Here is a 23,710-nt window from a genome sequence, read left to right as displayed (position 1 = left end):
CTATATTCACATAGAAAACAGCTGTTTTAAATTTTAATAATATTCCACAATATTACTTTTTTTATCAAATAAATGCAGCCTTGGTGAGCAGAAGAGACTGATTTTAAAAACATAAAAACTCCAACCAATCCAAAACTTTGAACTGGAAGTGTACATTTGCTTGTAACAGGAAATGTAATGTAGTTTTTCAAAGGAAAAACTACATTACGGATGCACTGCCCCTCAGATATTAATAAGGATCATTGATGCTGTTGCAGAAAGGATCAATTGTCATGAACGGTGTCATGAGGAATTTTCAAATCTTTGTTTCTGGATGTTAGCTTATGAAATTAGCAATGTTTTTGCACCAAAAAGTTCAAATATTTGCAAAAATTATAATTTTCCGAATGTTATATTGTGTCAAGTGTTTACAATAGCCAAGTCAAGTAACCTTTTATTTATATAGCACTTTATACAGTACAGCTTCACAGGAAAATCACGATCGTTGATGCAAACTTCATCAAATATGACATAATCTAATTCTGCAGTAAAGCAGCTCTAAAGAAGACATTATTCAGATCAAGTTTTGTTCTCATCCGATAGTGTAAGCGCAGTCAAATCAATAATATTACTGAATATTAAGCGTCTTCTAAACGCCAACTTAGCGAGCCGAAGGCAACAGTAAGATAATCTACACCAGCACATATTTAACTTGAGTACACGTATGAACTGATTTGATTAGCAGAACTCTAACAATGATACTCTTGGTCTCATAATAGCGTTAAAATCTGGCATAGCGCTAATTACAAACACACTTAAAGATTATTAATATATTTACTGCTGTTGCCTCTGAGGACCAAACACTTTCAGTACAAGATATTTAGGAAAAACCGGCTGCATGATAGACTGACATGAGTAGTTAAGAGCGCACACCTCGGATCATAGGACAACTATGACTTTTTTTAGATGTTGGTATTAAAGTAAATTAAAGTCTAGGAGGCCATGTACATGACACTGTTTTGAACTAAGAACTGAAAACTTTGTGTTTTGGCCATCCATTTACAGGACAACGGCATTTTGGGGGCCTAAAAAATGCAAACTTTTGAAAACTGGTTTCAAATTGCAAGCTTTTAAAAACAATACAGTTATCATCTGTGTGTGTAAACAAGACCACAAGTTTGTGAAAACCGTGACGTCATGCGCATTACTGAATAATACAGCATTTTGGTTTTCGTGGATCCATGTAAACGGGGATCGTTTTGACAGCATTGTCATCTGTTCACGAAAAGCGCAAAGGAAAAACTTTTCAGTTTTTAGTACATCGTTGTCATGTTAATGTACCCTTACATTATTTTATTGAATATCCGCTGAAAAAACAACTAATTCGGAGTCCCTGAAATTCTATCATCAGGAACTATGACCACAGCGATCTTAATCAACAGCGATCTTGTCTATTGGGTATCCAGTAATTGCGATGAGGTGGCAAAGTGAGAACTGAACAGAAACTGTTATTCCCAAATACTAGAAGAACTAATGATGAAGGTAAAATGCGCAGCTGATCATTTAGTCTGGTCTCGACACCTTGAGCGGCACGTCTCAGTGCAGATTGTTCACGAGTCTGAAACTGTGTAATGTCTAACTTTGCTAAGAGACTGTTATTGAAGGATGGGGAGTATACCCAGCAAGCAATAGCCGTCATTTCCCCGTCTCGGTTAACTATAGACCGATATAGTCCGGCTTTGAGGAACACACTTCCAGCCAAAAAAAACTTTGATTTTGCCAAAATAACTTGCGAGATGTATGATATTCCATCATGTAAGCAAAGTAAACCGTGATTACAAGGAGTTTGGTTTCATTTCTTCACTCATTTCTTTACGACTAGTCTATTATTTGACTGGTTTAGACTATAACATGTTCACTGACAGCCCAAATTTTGCCTTGTTTTAGAGCCTAGACCATCTGGGCTGTGTTTGGACGGCTATTAGATGTCTTTTAAACGCAAAATTGCTTGCTGGGTAAAGCAGTATTGGATCTGTCAGCAAAGCTGCACCTCACAACAAAGCACTGTTACTAATTTCAATAGGGGCTTTCGCACCGGATGAACCTTTTTCATAGTTCCTAGACCTATTGGCGGAAGTACACGGATTTTGGCACGTTCGCACCGCAGGAACTAGGAACTCTTTTAGAGGAACTCCTTTATCTCCTGCTTCAGAGTCGGTCTAAACCAGCGCTATAGGAACTACAGTGACGTTCGTGTTCGCTGATTGGTTGAACACACGCGAAACAACACCATTTGTAAAAAAGGTGTGTGCGCACTAGGGCTGTAAACGATTAATCGCGATTAATCAAATCCAAAATAAAAGTTTGTGTTTCCATAATGTTTGTGTATTGTGTATAATTATTTTGTATATATAATTACACACACACATGCATGTATATATTTGCATTTATATACTGCATATATATTTTTATAGAACTATTTTATATATAAATAACAAATTTTTCTTTATTTTGTATTCGATTAATCGCGATTAATCGTTTACAGCCCTAGTGTGCGCACACAGATTATAGCCTATACATTTACTCTACAAACTAACTCTACGAACATGTTAGATGGTGATAGATGAGCCTCTCAACCTTTACGCTGAGGAGAAAATACAACGTGACTTTGAGAGGACCAAGCGAAACATTTATGTATTATGTATTTCTGCTCAGCAACACTGGACATCAACCACACAGCATACGCTAATACCTTTTCATATACTGTCTACTTTCTATGCATAACAGTTATTTCCAATAACGTATTAAACATGACTGTTAGACAGATCATAAACTAGTGAACTAGCTCTGGCGTTCTCTGCGCCGTCAAAATAACATTTTTTTTTTTTTAAATGAACAGGTGCGGCTTTCGTCACTTCAGAGTTCATACTGGCGGTGCGAATGCAACCAGGAAAACGTTCCTAGGGAACATTAGTTCTCGGGAACCACCCTGATTGGCTCATTCCTATAACTATCCGGTGCGAAAGACCCTAAAGTGATAAAGAGGCGTTCTGAGGTCTTAAAGGCGCTGACCTGACCCTTAGGATCAAGTCTTTATCCAGAGGGTTTATCATGAAAGTGGTCATGATAAACTAATATAAGTGGACATCAGGGAAAACACCGCATGGTTCAACCCCTTAAATATTATTGACTGGCTGATCAGCATTGCACCTGCATGTGTTCCTTGCCTAGATGTTCTCAATGGGCGGGTAGTGTGTTGAGCAGGCTGTGTGTGTGGTTTTCAGAGGAGCTCAGGCACAGCATGCCTAACCTGACCCCGCGCACCAGCCTGCACTCCCTGGAGGCAGTCAGAAACAGCCGCAGCATGGAGGCTAACTTACAGAGCTCAGGCAACCGCACGTCCCGTCTGCCCCACTCCCCGACAGGTTGGTACCCCGCTCCTCTGCTTCTCCTTCACCCCGATCCCTGTTCCTCAGGGACAGCCGTGTGATGATGATGATAGGTGGTGAGATGAATGGAAGTTGAGTTGTACGGGTGTGTGTCTGGTTTCTGTATGAACACTCCTTGACTCTGAACCATTGTTGAACTAACAATGCACTATTGGTCCCGTTTCTCCTCCCCTCACCCCTCACCCATCACCCATTATTCCTGCTCTTCAAACCTGTTGCTCCTGTACGGGCACTTTGAGCCACTATAGCACATCCTTTGATGTCCAGGGATGATGTATCTGTGTTGGACAACCTGGAAGTTAGTATCAGCCTTGATCCCTTGACAAAAAAACTATTTGTGACCCAGGATCAAAAAAACAGTCACAGTCGCTCGGGTATATCTGTGGCAATAGCCAACAATACATTATATGGGTCAAAATGATCTATTTTTCTTTTATGCCAGAAATCATTAGGATGTTAAGTAAAGATCATGTTACATGAAGATATTTTGTACATTTCCCACCGTAAATATATAAAACATTTATTTTTGTGAGTGAATGCAGCACAATCGTGAACATAAATGCACAACTTTAAAGGAGATTTTCTCAATGTTTCGATATTTTTTTACCCTCAGATTCCAGATTTTCATATAGTTGTATCTCGGCCAAATATGTTCCTATCCTAACAAACCATACATCAATGGAAAGGTTATTTATTCAGCTTAAAAGGGTCAGCAAAAAATGACCCATGTGACTGCTTTTGTGGTCCAGGGTCACATTTGAAAAGGCCCTGTGACCAACAAAGGTTTATGATTATACGTTTTGTCAATATGATGATCTTCACAACTGAACATCACTTTTATGAATCTTGAAGCTTAAATTCAATCGGCAGAAGTCAAAAGCTAAACGTGGGCTATAGATTACCTAGAACACGTCACATGACTTAAAGCATTGTTGGAAGTTTAGTGATGGTGATGTTTAAGTCTCTATGTAAAAAAAAAAAAAAACATTTTCCCTAAAAGTTAGTCAGAATAATTTGCTAGAGCGTGATTATAGCGAACTAGCGAGTAGATGAGTTTACCTGTTAGGCTGATGACGTTTAATGTCCCCGACAAGCTCTGTAGTCCCAGTTAGCCAACTGCATTTTCAAGACGGGTAAAAGGGTTAATAAAATCACGAGGGGTTTTTACTGATGTATTTTATGCTTTAGAATAAAACGTGAAAATATATTGAGCTTGTGTTTACCACAGACCTTATTTCAGGCATTTAACCAAAAACCCCTTGACTTCCTGACAATGGAACGGGAAGTGCTAAAATGCGAACTATAAAATACGCCATCCCTGCAGCACTTTTCTACTACCCAGCTATAGGTGCAGTTTAATTTCATCATCCAATTACGAAGAGTAATGTGACATGAATGTGGGTAGTTTCGACCTACAGCCAACTCATGTCCTTTGGGAGTTTGGTTTAGAACCAACAACAAGGCCAGACAACTGCCATTGCGATGTCAATTTACACACGATTTAGACCCTGCAGGACTCCAAACTGTGGCCGCGTTTCCATTACCCTTCAAATTACGCAAATTTAAATTGCGAATTGAAAATACGCCCAATGGAAACACGTCAATTTCACAAAAACTCAAAGGTGTACACAAAAAAAATAATAATAATAATTTATGCTCAAATGAGGTGGTTTTTCAGGCAATTCGAAAAATAAATATTTGCAAAACTGCAATGGTAACAGTTTTTGCGCATTTACAGGTCAGCTGACGTCGATGACGCGGTGTGTTTGGACAGAATACGAGACCGAGTTCTTTATTAAATTCATAAAAGACAAAATAATTACAGGAATACTGGATTCTAAACCTCAAAGAAATGCCACAATCAAGACCTCGGGGCAGATATGAGGGAGAAACACTCACAAGTATAAGAGACTTTCCTTGCCATTAATGATTGGATAACACGCCTACGTCTCCTTCCATTAATAATAATGGCTGGGTGGCTGGGATATACGTAAACCTACCAACATCCGTTGCCATGATTGTTGGAATAACTTATCGCGAGATGAAAAAATAAAGTTTTAGTTGCATAACATCGGTTAATGGAAACGCTGTCATTTCGCAATTCGTTTTTTTTTGTCGGCATTTAGAAAAAAATCGCGAAAGTTTTGCGCAAATCTGTAATGGAAATGCGCCTGGTGACCAAATGGTCACATTTTGTGACCTTTTTTCCTGCTAGTGCGACAAAATGTTGTTAAGAGGTCGCACTGGTGACACCACCACGTTGCCCAACTGATAAGAGCTGCCATTTCTGTTGCATATGAGAAGCATCAAACAGCAAACAAATCGAAAGTGGAACGAAACCGCGCTAATTGTTTGAAGTGCGTGGACCGTTTATCAGCTCAGAACAGGTTTACTCGCGGGCCGATCTCGAGCACGCGACACCATTACTAAACACACAGCCCTGCGAGATCCAGTGAGAAATTGTGCGCAGATCAATTGGAGCAAAACATTGTGCCAGGAACGAACAAGTTACAGAAGGCTTTTCAGTCCTCAAATCACCAACATTCACCGTGGATTTAATGTAGCAGCGCAAACTGAACTAATCGTGGGATTGTGGCTGAAATAGTCTAATGTTTTTTACATTATTCAGTTCAGGGATCGTACAACCTTTTGAGAGTGAATTTGAAGCAGCTTTCAAGTGCTTCACACTTTTTCCAGCACTTCACAGCTCTAAATATGATCCAATTTTAATGTTATTTTTAATGTGATGATTTTTCAATTAGAAGTTTGAAGAGAAAGGAAAACTAACTCCTTTAAAGAAGGAAAACTAGCACTATGTGGCAAACAAACACCTTTATTTATATATATATAAAAAAGACCACTATAAATTACCACTGTAACCAGTAGATGGCGGCAGAAGAGCACTTGTTGACTTGCTAGCACTTTCCACTCCCTAATATATGGACAAAAGTAGGAAGTCTCATGAAAAACAAAATCTTTTCTCAAAATTGTAACTGAATTACACAGAGAGCAAGTAAAGAGCGCTTCTTTGTTTGTGTAATACATAATACTATGTTCTACTTTTATTAAATGTACCATTTGTTCTTTTACAGTATATTTAAATTTCCCCTATTTAAAAAAAGTTTTTTGCATGTTAATAAAAGTACATTTGATTTTATTGGCAACTGAATTCCAGCTGTCAAATTTCCAATAACCTAACCTGTAATATTATTAGTAACTGCACTTATAGATGTGAAACAAAAGTAATTTCATAATTAAATTAACTTCCAACCCCCACACCCGAAAGAGTCCATCTTGTGTTGAGTGTTTCATCCTGTCCCTCTCTCGGGATATCCTGGAGCTATTCTTGTTACCATGCGTCCTAGCTTGATTTGGTGCACTCTTTTGTGTGTGCGTGCGTGCGTGCGTGTGTGTGTGTGTGTGGTAAACAAGATCTTTTACACACGCCAGTCTTTCCTGGAGGTCGCCCAAGGTTTTTGGCTTCTCCAGTCTCTCCCTTTGAGACTGTTGTCTTGGACAGATGTCTTGCTTCATCAGATGGCATCCAGCTTGAGTATTTCGCCCCCACCCAGACATCTTCTGCTCAACTTTTCCCTCCGACTCCGGGCCCAGGTCCTCATTCATGAAACACACATACTAATGGATCCTAAATTCCTAGGTTTTCATCAAAAGCGATGAGCAAATCAGGATTTAAAAAGGAGTAGGTCCACTGAATTGCATGCAAATCAAGTAATTAAACCAGTGATTAAAGTAATCCAATATTGTGATGAATAGATAATCATATCTACTTATTGTCCAGTGCATTCATATTATAATATGTGCTAACGAGCCGCATAATAACTGTTTTGTGATAATTGCATCACTGAAATTAATTCATTATGTTTCTGAATTCCTGGAATATCACACACGTCGGCCATGTCTGGCACACACACAAGTTAATGTGTGGGAGTTAATGCACTTGTTCACATAGCGCACATATTTAAGATGAACGACGATTTATGCAGATTTTATTTTGTTTGTACATGCATTTTAAAACCTGTTGAATTTTAATTTTCTGTCAAATTTGAACCGCTAAATTTGTGGAAGCAAATTTGTAAAACGAAATTAAATAGATTGAGAATTCCCTGTCGAATATAATAGGTTGTGTTTTTAAACAGACCTCATATTTTGGAAGTGAAATCTGAAAAGTGAATATGGATAATTAAAATTTTAACACTGAAAATGAGTTTGGAATATTTTGAATTGAAATATTAACAAATATACGACCATGTTGAATTTCAAGCCCTAAAAATACAATGCATTAAAATTAGTCCAGGGCAAAATTAATCACATCCAAAATAAAAGTTTGTGTTTACATTATGTGTGTGTGTGTACTGTTTATAATTATTTTGTATATATACATACACACATATGCATTTATATATTTAATAAAAGTTTGATATAAACATGATATAAACATTACGGTATGTATAAATATACTGAATATACATGCAAATATTTCTTAAATATATGCAATATACGCATATGTGTGTATTTATATATACAAAATAATTATACACAGTACACACACATATAATGTAAACACAAACTTTTAGTTTGGATGTGATTAATCGTTGCCTTGCACTAATATATATAATATATATTATATTATATATAAGTTTGTGTTTACATTATATGTGTGTGTACTGGATATTATATTTTGTATATATAAATACACACATATGCATGGATATATTTAAGAAATATTTGCAATATATATTCTGTCTATATATATTTATACCTAATTTATATTTTATACATGTTTTATACACATTTTTTCTTAAATATATACATGCGTGTGTGTGTGTGTGCGTGTGTTTATATATACAAAATGATTCTACATGGTACACACACATATATTATGTAAACACAAACTTTTATTTTGGATGAGATTAATTGTTGCCCAGCACTAATTAAAATGCAAGTATGGATAATGTTATGTATATTTTTTTCAATGAATGCATTTTTTGTATCAAAAACATTTGCCATTCATTTTCTTCCATAGTCCTCATACTTGGTGTCTCCCGCGAGTGTCTTTTTTGTCAGTGTGAAAGGCTTTCGTACACTTTCTGTTAAGTTGACGTTCTGCTGGTGAAATTGCAGCATTAATCACATGTATGAGGATATTACACGAGTGTCTGTGGTTGGGTGCTCTTGCAGGTGCATCATCTGCACGGATGAGGGGCGACGGCCAGTCCCCGCTCTATCTGCGGGCTCCCATGAAGGCGCTCGGGCCCGTGGGCTCCATGACGGGGGTGCGGCAGCATGCCAAAGGGCCTCCAGGGGCCCAGGGAGGGATGAGGAGGGTTCAGTCCCCGGGTCCCAGCAACGGGGCGTCATACTCGGGCTCCAGGGGCGCTGCTGTAAGCAGACAAACACCCGGAAGAGGCATGACCCCAACATCACCTTCTTCCAGAGGCAGACTCCCACAGACACCCAGAAGGTAACTCGCAATCAGCTAAACACACTACTTATTTGGAGTTGAGGTTATTTAGCTTATTTCCCTCTATAGCAGATCCCTGGGGATGACCAAACCCGGTGCTCCCTTCACTGACGAATCCTGGAAAGATGGTTGTTACTGAAGCCCTGAGCTGAACTCCACCTGTCGTCCTCACGGTGAAATCCAACCCGGCAACACTGCCTAAAAACCAACACCGAGGCCCTAAAACAAGAGTGTGAACGAATCCAGAGTCTCAATGATAAGAGCAACTGTGGAGGAACGGTGGATCTGACAGACACTGTAATATTTGCTTTCTTTTTTTTTTTTTTGAAAAACATCAATGTGCTTTTAATTTCATGAATTGGGAGGTTTGCAAAACTGAGAGAACTTGAATAATGAAAAAGGTTTGTGTCTTGTAATACATGTAGTTTTTGTGAAACAACGTGTGGAATTTAATTCCTAGATGCTGTGGAATAACCTGGTGTTGATTTTTGCATGTTTATCTATTTTTTTTAGAAATGAAAGATATATGATTTATCTGTGGGGGGAAAAAAAACAAGTGTGATAATTTTGTAATGTTATGAAGGAATAGTTGTTTTCTGTAAAGCAAGAAATTTGTCTGTTTTGTATCGACAAGACTTAACAGAGCAATATAGAAGAAAAGTGTTCTCAAAAATGTATCTTGAAGGAGAAGAAAATTTACATTTTTTTTTTATTTTTATTGAGATCACATCAATGTGCCAAGGTACATTAATTACTACTGCAACACTGTTTCTTAATTCAGAGTGTGTGTAGCTGAAGTTACTACACTTTCACTCCATCTGGAGGTTTGAGTCTGAGTTTTGATGTCTGTGTAGTCTAGGTTTTAATATGCACTAAGCCAGTTAAATTGGAGATATCTGGGTATGCAATGATAATGGAGTGCCTCAGAAAATCAATAAATCAATTTCAGCAATAAAACTAAACGAAGAGCAATTTTATTCAGTCTAAAACACTAACACATTACAAACTACATGTTTTAATGTTATCAAAACCAACCAAAATACATGTACAGTGTATGCGTTGTGTTGTTTGAGCGTGCAAACGTACATAGGAGAGGAGGATAGCGCAAGTGTGTGAAAGCACATCTTTAATTCATTACACCATAACGCCACTTGCACCGTAACTTATTTAGGTAGATAGCGCAATGCTGTCGTATGAGGTGACGTAAAGGGTGCCGTGCCCACCCGCCGCTGTTGTCAACGAACATTCTGATTGGCCGAGGCTTAGAAACGAGCAATCTGATTGGCGGAGGCGACGAATCGAGCAGCGTGATTGGCTCAGGCCTCAGGCCTGGGAAAGAGCGTTCGAGGATCCTCAAATGTACAGGCCGCAGTAGTGCTACCGTTGGAAAATTAACTATAATAAATTACGACAATTTCGAGGGGATCGGAAACTCATCAACGCTCTGAAGGCAGTCGCGGAGTAGGTAAAGCGTTCTGTATTTGTGCAGCGTGTGTATGAAACGGTGGCCGTCGGCCCAGTCGGCCTGCGTGGGCCTGGTGTTGTATTCAAGCGCGAGGAAGCGCCCAGCGCGCGCTCCTGCTAGCCGGAGCCTACGCAAAACTAGCGAAAATAACGCTCGTGCGTCTCGCTTTTGACGCATTAACCAGTCATATACGAAGTAAATGGAGAAAATGCGTCTGGGTTGCACGTTTTTGTGATACTTCTGGTTGTGTTGTACTCAAATACATGTTGACATATTCGTTAGCTAATGCTATTAGCCGTTTAGCATGTGGTGTAATGGCGGAGGGCAAGATGGCGCAGTAACGCGGCTGCATTTGCGCAAACTGTTATCTACGTAAAGAACCGAATTCTCCTGGAATATTAAAGTGAATTTCGAAACGTTGTATTTTGTAAAGGGGTTTTAACTGTATCGAGTCAATGCAACAATCCAAACTTTGTTTCGCTTGAACTGTCACATGGACCAGTACGCTCAATTACTAAGCCTACTATGGCGAAGGCTCATCTCACGAGTGTAGCAGAGTCACGTGGTAACGGCACTGGTTGTTGCAGTCACGTGACGGAATTAATATTAATGAGTCCACCTTTGTCATAGTAGGTTCAGATTACGCCATCATAACATAGACTGTAAAAAAAACATCATAATCACTGTCATGAGCGTAGCGCTGACAACGATTTCGCACATTTTCAGACATTCATTTAAAAATAAGGCGTTTTACTTCTGGCACTCTTTTTAGGGACAAACATATAGTAACAGTTACTCAATATCCCCCCCCCCATTATAAATAGAGATATGACGTCATGTTGGAAACCCCCTCACATAATTTGTATGCTAATTACGTTGTAATTACTAATGAAGTATTAGTAAATGTAATATTAACCAGTTATAATTAATTTATTATAATCAATCACTTATGCGTTTTATATATATATATATATATATATATATATATATATATATATATATATATATATATATATATATATATATATATATATACACACACACACACACACACACACACACCGGTATATATATATATGTTATTAAGGTTGTTATTATAATGTTAAGAAATGAATGCAATGTGAACTCTGAGTGATAAACACAGTGTATATGTTTATAAATCGTTTTATTTTGCTACTGTGCTTGAATTCTTTGTTTTATGTTTTAGGATATTTTGTTTTCTCCACTTTTTATATTTGGAAACAAGAATTTGTAGTTATAAGTTATTATAAAAAAATAATTATATAAATGTTATAAGCATTTAATTTCATTGTCTCTTCTGTTTCTTTCAGACACTTTCCTCCCAGATGCCAGATTCACAGTATTTCTTAATATTTGTGACACTTTTATGTGAAGGGAACTACTGTCAAATGTGAAGGTTTGTTAAATAGCAGTTTTCACTCACAGTGCCGCTTGCTTGTGATTCGAAAAGAAAACCTTTTTGAAAAATTGTTGTTTAACAAGTATTGATATGAATTCAGTGTTGGATTTATTTTTCTGTAATTTTGTGTAGGGCTGCCCCCTAATATTCGACAAGAAGAGGCTTAGTCAACCAGAATTTTATTAGTCAGTGATACATTATTTTCATTTTTGGGTGAACTAACCCTTTAAGTTTATGTGAGGGACATAAACTTAAAGGGTTAGTTCACCCAAAAATGAAAATAATGTCATTAATGACTCACCCTCATGTCGTTCCAAGCCCGTAAGACCTCCGTTCATCTTCGGAACACAGTTTAAGATATTTTAGATTTAGTCCGAGAGCTTTCTGTCCCTCCATTGAAAATGTATGACGGTATACTGTCCATGTCCAGAAAGGTAATAAAGACATCATCAAAGTAGTCACGACTCCGCAGTGACGCTGCTGACGTGTTATCTCGTCTGTGTAGTATTCGGGTTCAAATAAATATGGATGGGTAAAAAAATGCAAGTCTTCCTCTGTGTCGAAATCCTTAGACATGTTTGCGAGGATTGTTTTGTTTACATCGTGTGTCTCCTTCAGACTGTAAACGAAGCTCGGGCGCACCGGATAACACATCATCAGTGTCTTACGTCAGCAGCGTCACTGCGGAGTCGTGAACGCAGATTGACAACAGACCCGGAAGAGAATACAATGCTGAATAAAGTCGTAGTTTTTGTTATTTTTGGACAAAAATGTATTTTCGATGCTTCAAAAACTTCTAACTAACCCACTGATGTCACATGGACTACTGTGATGATGTTTTTATTTCCTTTCTGGACATGGACAGTATACCGTTCATACATTTTCAATGGACGGACAGAAAGCTCTCGGACTAAATCTAAAATATCTTAAACTGTGTCCCGAAGATGAACGGAGGTCTTACGGGCTTAGAACGACATGAGGGTGAGTCATTAATGACATTATTTTCATTTTTGGGTGAACTAACCCTTTAACGGCGGGTCCTTGTCTACAGTGTGTCTTGCAGGAAATCCAAACGTTCGCCTTTCATCCATCGACCTCATAATGGCTTACCATTTAAAAAACACCTGTACAATATGTAAGATTTTTGCATTAAAATATCCCCAAATCACAAGGCCAGTATTATAAATATATTAAGTTGATTACTTACAATATCCCAAATGTTTCCAACTATTTTTAAATCGTGAGAAAATTGTGATTTTAACCGAGGAAACGGGTCGTGTGAGCTGGGCGTCGCCAGTCAGTGGCGTCATATCCGCGTCACCCTCGGTTTCCGCTCGCACTGCGTGGAGTCCTGGACAAATGCGGAAGTTGTAGTTGTATCTATGAGAACCAATTTAGTATTAAACCTTACTTTTCTTGCGGTTAATTCATTTTAATGAAATTAAAGCATGTCATTAAACGCAACATTTATAAAAATAGAACTGTACCTCATCCATGAACATGATTTTTCGATTCCCGTCTGACTGATTTACATCCACGGTGGAGTTAAAAACGACAGTTCCCATCATTCCACGCTCCTTCACATCGTCATCAAGCTCCGCCGCTGTTGTCGTCTGGAATGTAGCGCCTCTAGCGGCAAAACATCTTGCATTTTGTACCTTTAAGTAGCAAAAGTCGTGTCCACTATAGGCTACTTCAGAGACGACGAGTCAGCTTTATCAACTTCATCTTTGCAGCCGACACTGACTCGGAAAACACTGGTTTACTAATAAATAATTCAAATGTCTCCTTGCTATTTTTTCAGACTCATTCATAATTATTACTTTTGCCGGTGCTTTGCGGAAAGCTTTGTGTGTGCGCTCGAGTGCGGTATAGCCAGGCTATATTACACCTATATATTTTAAACGCTCATTATGGTTTAGTATTCTCCTCTGTATATATTTAAGTAATTAAATGATTATAAACGTGATTAGTCGACTAATGGCTCAAATTAATGACGACTTGTCGACTAGAAAAATCTTTAGTCGGGGGCAGCCATAATTTCATGTGATTATTAATATTTTCTTCACGTTCCTCATATAGCAGTCCTTTTTTTTTTGTAATGTTTTCACTTTTACAGTATAGTGGAAACATCACAGATAATGGATCACGGTGGAGGGATCCTGGAGCTTCACAAGGATTTGAAAATGCCGCATACAATGATAATGCCAGATTTTGGTAAGGAACCACGATTAAAATAATGAGTCAAATAATTGCCTGATGTTTGGCTCATTTTAGGTTATGACATTGACTGATCATTTTACAGAGGTCTTACTCCTCCAATGACTTCTGGTTAAATTTTGATGTATGTGAATAATACTGAGTGTTTTTACACCTCATCTTCATTTATATAGCGCTTTTAACAATGTAGTTTGTACACCCAAAATAATAACTCGTTTTTTTAGGAGAGTATATTTACCTATAAACTTATATTAAGATATTTATTTATTCCCCTTTTTTCATTTCGATTTAATGATATATCTGTTATGTTTTTTGGTCTCCCTAACATCATTTATCTTCAGAATTGCAATAATGTTTTTGTCTTAAGTGTAGTATTTGTTTTTGTCTTGTTAATTAATGCTGCTGTAATGTCTAAATTTCCCCATATATATATATATATATATATTTTTTTTTTAAATCGTAACTATAATAAATTGTTATTATAGTTAAGATAAAAAAAAAAAAAAAAGTGTAAAGTTGTAATCCCATGATAATGAAGTCCACATAAATAAAACGATAACCTCACAGGAATCACTCGCATGCCTTTCCAAACCCATGAGACTTTGCATTTTTGTGGGTGAACATCCCTTTAATGAAAAACAAATGAACAGTATTTCTAAACCACCGCATTACATCCTTTGTCAGTTCTGTAAACACGTTTGCTGTGCGACTCTCTCGTGCAGTTGCAGGGATGGGTGGCATGGCCCACATCGACGGCGATCACATCGTGGTGTCGGTGCCGGAGGCCGTGATGATCTCGGATGAGGGCATCATGCTGGAGACCGACCTCGAAGCTGAAGTGGTGGAAGGGCCGGACATCTGTCACGAGGACGTCATCACCACCGAGGGAGTGATCCTGTCCGAGTCCATGCTGGGGGCCGAGGTGGCCATCCAAGAGGCTCTGGAGACGGAGCCTGATCAGGTGTTCGTGGCGGACCTCATGTCACCTCACGACCAGAGTCCGCTGGATCACGACCTGGTGTCTGCAGAGGTCATGGTGTCGGACTCGGAGACGGTCATACAGTCACATGACTCCATGCCGTCTGACGTCTCTATTAAGGTGGACGATGAGGAGGATGTGAAGAGCACTTCAGAGGACTACCTCATGATTTCCTGTGAGTTTTTGCTGTTTCATGCCCACTTGGATTGTAGGGCTGGGACAATAAATCGATGCATCGTGAATCGAGAAATTATTCCGGATTTATTCAGAGATTTTCCGAATACATCGCAATTCTCTCTCGAATCGATTCTGAGCTTAGTTTTTAACCTCGGATGACACTGTGTGCTTTAGAAACAGCCGTACTCTGCTGGCTTCCAATGCCTTACACACACTTACACACTTGAACCTACTATAAAATAATCATTCATAAAGTTTGAAAAGGTTGAAGCGAAGTACAAAGGGTGTTTGCAGTAGGGCTTTGACTTTTGCCCAAAAATCATATTCGAAGTTCGTTTGTTTATTAATATTCGAATATATTCGAACATTTATTAATAATATTTTGACCATTAAATGCCTTCATCTATTGGTATCAAACTTAAATTGTATATCTTTTGTCCACCAGAGGGCAGTGTATCAGTCAATGTCAATGGGCAGGCAATGATGTTTTCAGAAGAAAAACACCGTCACAATTTTTTTAAAAATATATATATATATTAAGTCACAAACAGTAACTGGATTAAACACAAACCGTATGCTTTCCACAGGTTTAATCCACTGTTCTAATCAAAAATAAAAAAATCGCGGCCATTGTTTTTGTTATACAAAATAGGCGGTAAACACTAACGTCACCTACAGGCACAGTGTTGGGGAAATGCATTACAAGTAACTTGAGTTACGTAATCAGATTACTTTTTCAAGTAACTAGTAAAGTAACACATTACTTCTAAAATTTACAACAAAATATCTGAGTTTCTTTTTCAAATAAGTAACGCAAGTTACTTTGTTTTCCCATTTATTGACTAACAGCTCTCCTGTCCTCATGTTGAGACAAATCAAAGTGCAGAGGCGAAATGCAGAATCAGAATACCATGCAAACCTCCAATAACTAAATATGTTAAATAAAACATAAATGTTTATGCATTTAATCTCACTTTATTGACCAATGTACTTGCTTCTGACCTTCGATGATTCAGTTAAATAAACAAAAATGACTATAGATAGATAGAAAGGTTTGCTTGTTTGCTTTCCTCTACTGTACACATGTCCTTCAGCCTGAGGATTATTATTTCACTTTTGGTGTGAAAGGGTCTTTACAGTTGCCCACAAATAGAACTTTTGTGTAAAAAAACAAGCCCAGCTCAGGTGGGAAAAAAAGTAACGCAAAAGTAACGTAACACATTACTTTTCTAAAAAAGTAACTTAAGTACTGCAATTAGTTACTTTTTAAGGGAGTAACACAATATTGTAATGCATTACTTTTAAAAGTAACTTTCCCCAACACTGCTTAGAGGAGGCCAGATGACCAATACTAGCCTTGCAAATGAGCTCGCGATTCACAACTTCAGGCGTGAAAAAGCCCCGGAATCTGAATTAAAAACAACGTTTACAAGCAAACACATTTACACAAAATAATGCCCACAACAGGTTAGAATATTAAAGGCTGCCTAATATTTGTTCGAATATCATTATTTTTTTTAAATATTCAAATTATATTCAAATAAATAACGAAGTTCGGAGTTAAAGCCCATAGTTTGCCGTGGGCAGTTTACATTAATCTCACGTCAAGCGCTCTGAGGTGCAAGTACATTCTCAGACTCAGCCGAACACACGAGCGCTCTTCTTCATGAGCATTTGAGTGTGTGCGGTTAAAAACTATCTTACAGCGCCATCTTAAAAACTAAGCTCAGAATCGATTCGAGAGAGAATGGCGATGCATTTGGAAAATATTGAAATCGATTCACGAATCTCGATGCATTGATTTATTGTCCCAGCCCTATTGGATTGATTGGATCCAGAGCAATGTTTGATGTTTGGCTTCTTTGCAGTGGATGAGGTTGGAGAAAAGCTAGACATTGGAGACGCGTCTTTAAAGATCAGTGCAGATGTGGGCCAAGATGACGACGGCTCGAAAGAGGACGAGTTCAGCTCTGAGGTCATCAAAGTTTACATCTTTAAGGCCGATGGAGATGAAGATGTGGAAATCGGTAAGGAACACATTTCAGATATTTACCACGAGCCGATTGCTACTACTCATACTCTCACTGTTATTGAGAGGCGTTGCCTTGTTATTCAGAAAACAATACAATATATTGCACTATGGGAATTAAAAGTGCAGGCCTTAAAGGGTTAATTCACACAAAAATGAAAATTAGCTCATTATTTACTCACTCTCAAGCCATCCTAGGTAGGGATGTCAACGATTAATCGACGATCGATTAATTGTCGATAATACATTTAATCGATACAACTTCTCGATCATCGGTTAAGCAGGTTCATGCGCGTGCGCGCTGCTCAACCGCGAAACAAAGCGAGCGTGTTTTGTTTGGGACCATTTTACACCTTCATTATGACTAAGTTTGTGTGTTCATTCGCAGCCTTTGTTTTGTGCAAATGTAAGGTGTAATATTGTGTTTATTTTGTGTATGCCTATCTATATCTGATTTATCTTATATTGGATGCATCCCTTGAATGAACGCTGTAGTGCGCGTGATCAGCTCCAGCGCGCGCGGCTCAAACGGCACTGCACGACTAATGAGTATTGGGCGGACTGTCATATTACATAACATTATAAAGAGAACGATATTGTAATAAAACATTGTGCATTATTTGAGTTTAGTTGCCGTGTCGCGTTGCTCTAGGAAGAGCGCGTCCACAACATGATCATTCTGAGTGAATGGCACGTAACTTAGTTCAAATTCACGTGTGCATTCGCGTCATTTTGTGCAGAAATAATTTGTAATATTATGTTTATTTTGAATATATCTGATTAATCTCATATAGGATGCATTTCTTTGAGTTAAATAACGCGCTAGGGTGCTCAAGTTTAGCTATTCGCTCAGCGCGCGCAGCTCAAACAGAAATGCACGACTAATAATAACACTGAATAATCGGGGACTGACATATTTCACAACATGAGAACACTATTGTATTAAAGGATAATTCCGGTATTTAACACCTTGAGTCTATATTGTAGTTTGTTTTGGATGAACAAGAGTGGTGGACAACATTTTTTTTGACAATGGTTCCTCTCTCGAGTTTTTGACTATAAAAGAATTGGCCATGGACCCATTTAACATTGGAGTCAATGGGCATGTCCGAAAATGTCATTAAAACAGCCAATAATGTTCGTTTACAAAACTGTTAAACTCACAGAGTGGTTAGTGGTGTTCGTTGATGATTATAAACAATATATCGTCGCAATATATGATTCCAATCCGTTTATTTTGCTATAGTGGAACTATTTTTTCAACAATGGGATTTTACAAAATGACGAATAAAACACGACAGAAACTGTATTTCGCAACACTTTTTGTTTCTGGAACATCAACTAACATCACTAATCACTCGGTGAGTTGCACAGTTTTGTAAACGAACATTATTGGCTGTTTTAATGACATTTTCGGACATGCCCATTGACTCCAATGTTAAATGGGTCCATGGCCAATTCTTTTATAATCAAAAACTCGAGAGAGGAACCATTGTCAAAAAAATGTTGTCCACCACTCTTGTTCATCCAAAACAAACTACAATATAGACTCAAGGTGTTAAATACCGGAATTATCCTTTAAATGGTTGTGAATGCATTGGGTTTAGTTGCCGTGTTCAGTGCTGTGTTTAGGGAGAGCACGTCACACACTCTGCACGCACCTGAGGCGGCGGTGGAGACGCGTTGTATAGTAGTCATTTATATTTGATAATTAAATAATCAATGACATCAAAACATTCATCCATCGATCATGGGAATTTGTGAAAATCGACATCCCTAAACAAGGGATGCAATAAAACATCAATTGAGCAATATAACATGCATTTTTATTCAGTATATAAGCAATATTTAGCTTTTTATGTTAAAGACAAAACCGTGAGAAATTTAAATTCTCAGGAAAATAGCCGCTTATCAGTTAATCGTTAATCAATCGATAAGGTCAATCAACTAATGATTAATGAATTAATCGATAATTTTCATCCCTAATCCTAGGTGTATATGACATTCTTCTTTCAGACAAACACAAGATCGTAAACCTAATCGTGGCAACCGTAATCGCGATTAGAAATTTGATGAATCGTGCAGCCCTAGTGTAGAGTAACTTCTCATGAGTAAATGTCAAGGACATTTTGATTCTCCATTCATGCCCTGTAAGATGAACGTGTCTGTATGGTGTTGTAGGCAGCACGGAGGTGGTAGCAGAAAGTGATTTCCCCAATGGGCACGCGGTGCTGGAGCCAGTGGTCTCTGGCCGGCTGCCCAGAGAGAAGATGGTCTACATGGCTGTGAAGGATGCCTGTCATGGAGACGAGGATATCAGTGAGTTCTCCCTCTTTTTAAGAAGAGTTAAGGTCCTTGCACACTGAGGCCGAAATCCTCATCCGAAATTCACACGTTAAAAAATAAATCGCACGGGTGTATTTGTGGAAATAGCCAATAATACATTGTATGGGTCTAAATTATTATACATTGAGTTATGCCAGAAATCATTAGGATATTAAGTGAAGATCATGTTCCATGAATATATTTGGTAAATTTCCTATCATAAATATATAAAACATTTATTTTTGTGAGTGAATGCAGCACAATCGTGAACATAAATGCTCAACTTTAAAGGTGATTTTCTCAATGTTTCCTTGAGTAGTTTTTATCTCCGAGATAAAAACTTCAAATAGTTTTTATCTCGGCCAAATACTGTCCTATTCTAATAAACCATACATCAATGGAAAGCTTATTTATTCAGCTTTCAAAAATTGACCCATGTGTTTTGTGGTCCAGGGTCACATATGGCCTCACGTTGTGTCAATCACGTTTACACACGGCTTCCGAAACATTCGTCCGTCATTAAAAAATGAGGAATGAGAAAAAACGAATACGAAAATGTTAAAAATTTCTGATTTCAGCATGTCAAAAACTGTGCTTATGTTTTACTCTATCCTGACTGTAGACTGTTCGGAGATGACTGACCAGGTGTATATGGAGGTCATTGTTGGGGAGGAAGAGGCTGCTGGGATCGCAGAAGCGCAACTGGAGGACACACCAGTTAACAAGAGCTTTGTTCCTGCGGCCTGGGCAACTGCTTATGGTCCTTCACTTTTTTGTTGCAGGCAGAGATACAAATTGCTTTAAATTAATAGTCCACCCAAAAATGAAACTTCTGTCTGAATTCGGAACAGCATTACCATCCTACTCTAGTATTGGACTCTAATTATGACTATATTAAAGTCTTCTGAAGTCGTACGCTAGCTCAGGGTCTCCAGAACATTTCTGCCAGCCGAATCCCCATCTTTGCGATATTTGCACAAAGCCATATGGCGATTTCAGTTTTATTCCGATTAACTGTGCAGCCTTATTTATTTTTATTTAAAGGGTAACTAAACCCCTGGTCAGAGCCTAACTCACCCACTGGCAATATCTGAAAAACTCTGGAAAAATGGGCAGAGCACAGTGGAGACCGGCGGGACGAACCTTGGGCAAAAATCAACAACGGTGTTATCGTTTACAGTTACAGTCTTGTATTCAGTCATTTTAGGGATTTTAAAATATTTATAAATAATATTAGAGACACGAATATTATACACAGTGCGAGCTCGTGTAGGGGCGTGACTAGTGAGCCGTTTGCAGAGCCATCATGCGTCACACGGCACCACAACTTCCAATAGGAAAATTCAACTGCAGTCGCCACCGTTCAACCTGAAGAGGGCAGCACTCAGACATTTTTACACCATATATTGTGGAATTAAAACACTTTATACCCAAATGTCAAAACATTTACTCGAATCAATGAACAGCACTAATAAAGCCCCAGTCTTACAGATCATTAACTAAAAAAAGCTGTTTCAGGGTTTAGTTACCCTTTAATTAATTATTGGCTTTTAATCAACTCACACCCAAGGGCTCGTGAACCCAACCCTGCGAAAAACCGATGGCAGATTTTTCATTTTTGGCCAGCTGTTACCTTAAAACTTACCTTAACATTTATAAAAAACATTCTCCTTTCCTTTTAGTGCATTTATAGGGTGTAAATGTCCGATGCAAACACCTTACCAGTCATGGCTTTCCTACAGGAAGCAGTCTAGAAAGTAAGAACGGTGCAGGCACTCCCTACCTGCAGATCTCTGACAGCATCAGCTCAAGCCGAGCTCTTAAGCAAAAGATCAAGAAGAAGAGGAGGGGAGAGACGCGCCAGTGCCAGACAGGTATGATCCTCTGCTTGTGCCAGAAACTGTTTTTAAAGGGTCATGAAACCCCAAAAGACATTTTCATTTTCAAAACGCATCAATGTGCCCTCAACTCTTTGTTTTTCCCCCTCCGCTCTTATTTTAATATTCATTTGTCTGTATAATGAGTGTGTTGCAGGTCTGTGCTTTATTGGTCTTCCCTTTTTTTGCCATTTTAAATGTTTATTTTTATTTTTATAAAGCCAGTGATTTATAAAAATCCTAATATTTACCCACAAGTACTGAATTGAGTTATTTTCATTGCGCTTAAATGGTCAAATACACACAGAATGATGTCAAAATGCCCATCTTGGCGAGGATCCTAGTAAGCACAATTGGTTTTGTCGTGTAACGTAAATGGTTTAAATTTTAGAGACATTCTAAAGTAAAACGGGCCCTTGAAAGGCTTGCCCAGGCCAAAAGACAAAACAAATTATATTAACACTAGATCAGCTTTATTAAGGTTGTTTTATGTTCAGTGAAGAAGTTTTTGAAGAAAATAATTCAAAAACACAACATTTTCTTGAGGTAAAACAACTATACATTTATTAACACAAGAAAATGTTGTAATGGTTGTATTGTGTCACCTTTTTCAGACCTTCTGAGTTTGCAGGTATGTAAACAGTTGAGTGAAAACAGGATGTTTGTCAGGATAATAGTCTAGATCTGAAAGTTACGTCAGCTTACCTGCTGCTCTCTGTGTCATTAATAATAATAAAACCACAAAAGACAAACAGAAAATCACTCGCTGATCTTGACTGAAGAACCTTTGTAACTTTCGTGTAAAAGCATAATTAGAATGGAAACGCCACTTTTAAGTTTGACCGTATTTTCGTTTTTGGTCAAAATGCCTTTTGAATGGTAGTGCATGGGGCGCTACAATGATCAAAATCGCTACTTTTAAAACACTAATGCGGCTCGACACAACATGAAACTGTGCTTGAAGGATCACCAGGGGCTCTACACATGAACTCCAGCATTGACAAAATTGTTTGTGTACACAGAGTTTACTAAAAAGAAAGATTTTGAACAACTCACTGTGTTTTCGTCCGCCGGCATTTTGTCAGTCAAAAGTAGTCGATCTCCGAATGCAATGTAATGAACTGACTCCATATGAGGAAATGTCAGGAACTTGTTATTCCAATGAAAAGCATGATAACACTTGGCTCATGGCAATTTATATGGAAACAAGCTTTAGGAGCTTTCCATCTTTACTCTCCTCATGTTACGTTGGATTCGGAGATCGACTACTTTTGACTGACAGAATTCCAGCCACCGGAAACACTAACTGATAAAGTGAGTCGTACAAAACCTTTCTTTTTAGCAAACTTTGTGTACACAAACACTGTTCTCAATGCTGGAGTTCATGTGTAGAGCCGCTGGTGACACTTCCAGCACAGTTTCATGTTGTGTCGAGCCGCATTAGTGTTTTAAAAGTAGCGATTTTGATCATTGTAGCGCCCCATGCACTCCCATTCGAAAGGCATTTTGACCGAAAACGAAAATACGGTCAAACTTAAAAGTGGCGTTTCCATTCTAATTATGCTTTTACACGAAAGTTTGACTCGGGTAGATTAACAAAAAGAGCCTAGGTTAAATTTTGGCGAGTTACCCTTTAATAAGAATCAGTGTATTGAATTCACACAGAGATGACTCGTGTTTTTTATATTTTGTTTTACATTTTGATCATTCGATTCTGTAATGTTTCTTCAGGTAGGTCTATCTAACAGTAAAGCACTCTTTGTTTCATTTGTATCATTGTCCTATTGTATTTATTTGTCCTTTGTTCTTACTGTTTACTTGTCTTCAATAAGCTTGAGAACTTTTTACTTAGGCTAGTATTAGTTTTTGCTGTGATGCTGAGCTTTTTATCAGTGGTATTGATATTAATGTCATCTAAAATGTTGGCATTGTAACAACCTTATTTTCATAACTATATGTGATGTTGTTATCGACTAGAAGACTAGAAACTGAAGTGTGTTCATCTAACACAAACAAATAATAGTAGCAGTAAAATACTTGGAATTTAGGAGAAACATTGAATATTTTTCTTTCAATCATATTATAATACATTTCAAAATGTGAGTTTCTGTTATGTAGTTGACCCATATTTAGTAAAAAGTAACTGCAAGCGTGTATGCAATATTGCTACGCTGGGTGTCTGAGCATTAATTCCAGTTAACCTTCATGTGATCGAGCAATAATACCGTATATACCCGAATATAAGACGCCCCCCCCCCCCCCCCCATTTCCAGACTTATTTTTGGGACAAAAATAGATTTTTGTGGAA

The 23,710-nt window shown here is 38.0% G+C and overlaps 2 protein-coding genes across 5 annotated transcripts in view; both read left to right on the top strand.

The window, feature by feature from the left end:
• Positions 1-9,996, top strand: part of LOC307008564 (SLAIN motif-containing protein-like) — a 37,358-nt gene extending 27,362 nt beyond the window's left edge. The window contains exons 7-9 of one of the 2 annotated variants that reach the window (XM_079631477.1): positions 3,264-3,404; positions 8,628-8,910; positions 8,980-9,996. In XM_079631477.1, coding sequence (XP_079487603.1) covers positions 3,264-3,404; positions 8,628-8,910; positions 8,980-9,049 — 494 coding nt within the window. In that variant the 3' untranslated portion in view covers positions 9,050-9,996. The remainder of the gene's footprint in view (positions 1-3,263; positions 3,405-8,627; positions 8,911-8,979) is intronic. The other variant, XM_079631478.1, reaches the window with a different exon arrangement.
• Positions 9,997-10,199: 203 nt separating this feature from the next.
• Positions 10,200-23,710, top strand: part of znf711 (zinc finger protein 711) — a 555,809-nt gene continuing 542,298 nt past the window's right edge. For 2 of the 3 annotated variants that reach the window (XR_013799705.1, XM_079630253.1), the window contains exons 1-8: positions 10,203-10,375; positions 11,707-11,792; positions 13,915-14,012; positions 14,738-15,169; positions 17,040-17,198; positions 19,382-19,519; positions 20,148-20,285; positions 21,268-21,399. Coding sequence is in view for 1 of the 3 variants with exons in the window: in XM_079630253.1 (XP_079486379.1) it covers positions 13,937-14,012; positions 14,738-15,169; positions 17,040-17,198; positions 19,382-19,519; positions 20,148-20,285; positions 21,268-21,399 (1,075 nt within the window). In the remaining 2 variants the exon portion in view is untranslated. Of the gene's footprint in view, positions 10,376-11,706; positions 11,793-13,914; positions 14,013-14,737; positions 15,170-17,039; positions 17,199-19,381; positions 19,520-20,147; positions 20,286-21,267; positions 21,400-23,710 lie in introns of all 3 variants that reach the window. The other variant, XR_013799704.1, reaches the window with a different exon arrangement.

This window comes from Phoxinus phoxinus, assembly GCF_949152265.1.
Source record: "Phoxinus phoxinus genome assembly, chromosome: 12".
In the NCBI taxonomy this organism is placed as follows: domain Eukaryota; kingdom Metazoa; phylum Chordata; class Actinopteri; order Cypriniformes; family Leuciscidae; genus Phoxinus; species Phoxinus phoxinus.
This window is presented reverse-complemented; position numbering and strand designations above follow the sequence as displayed.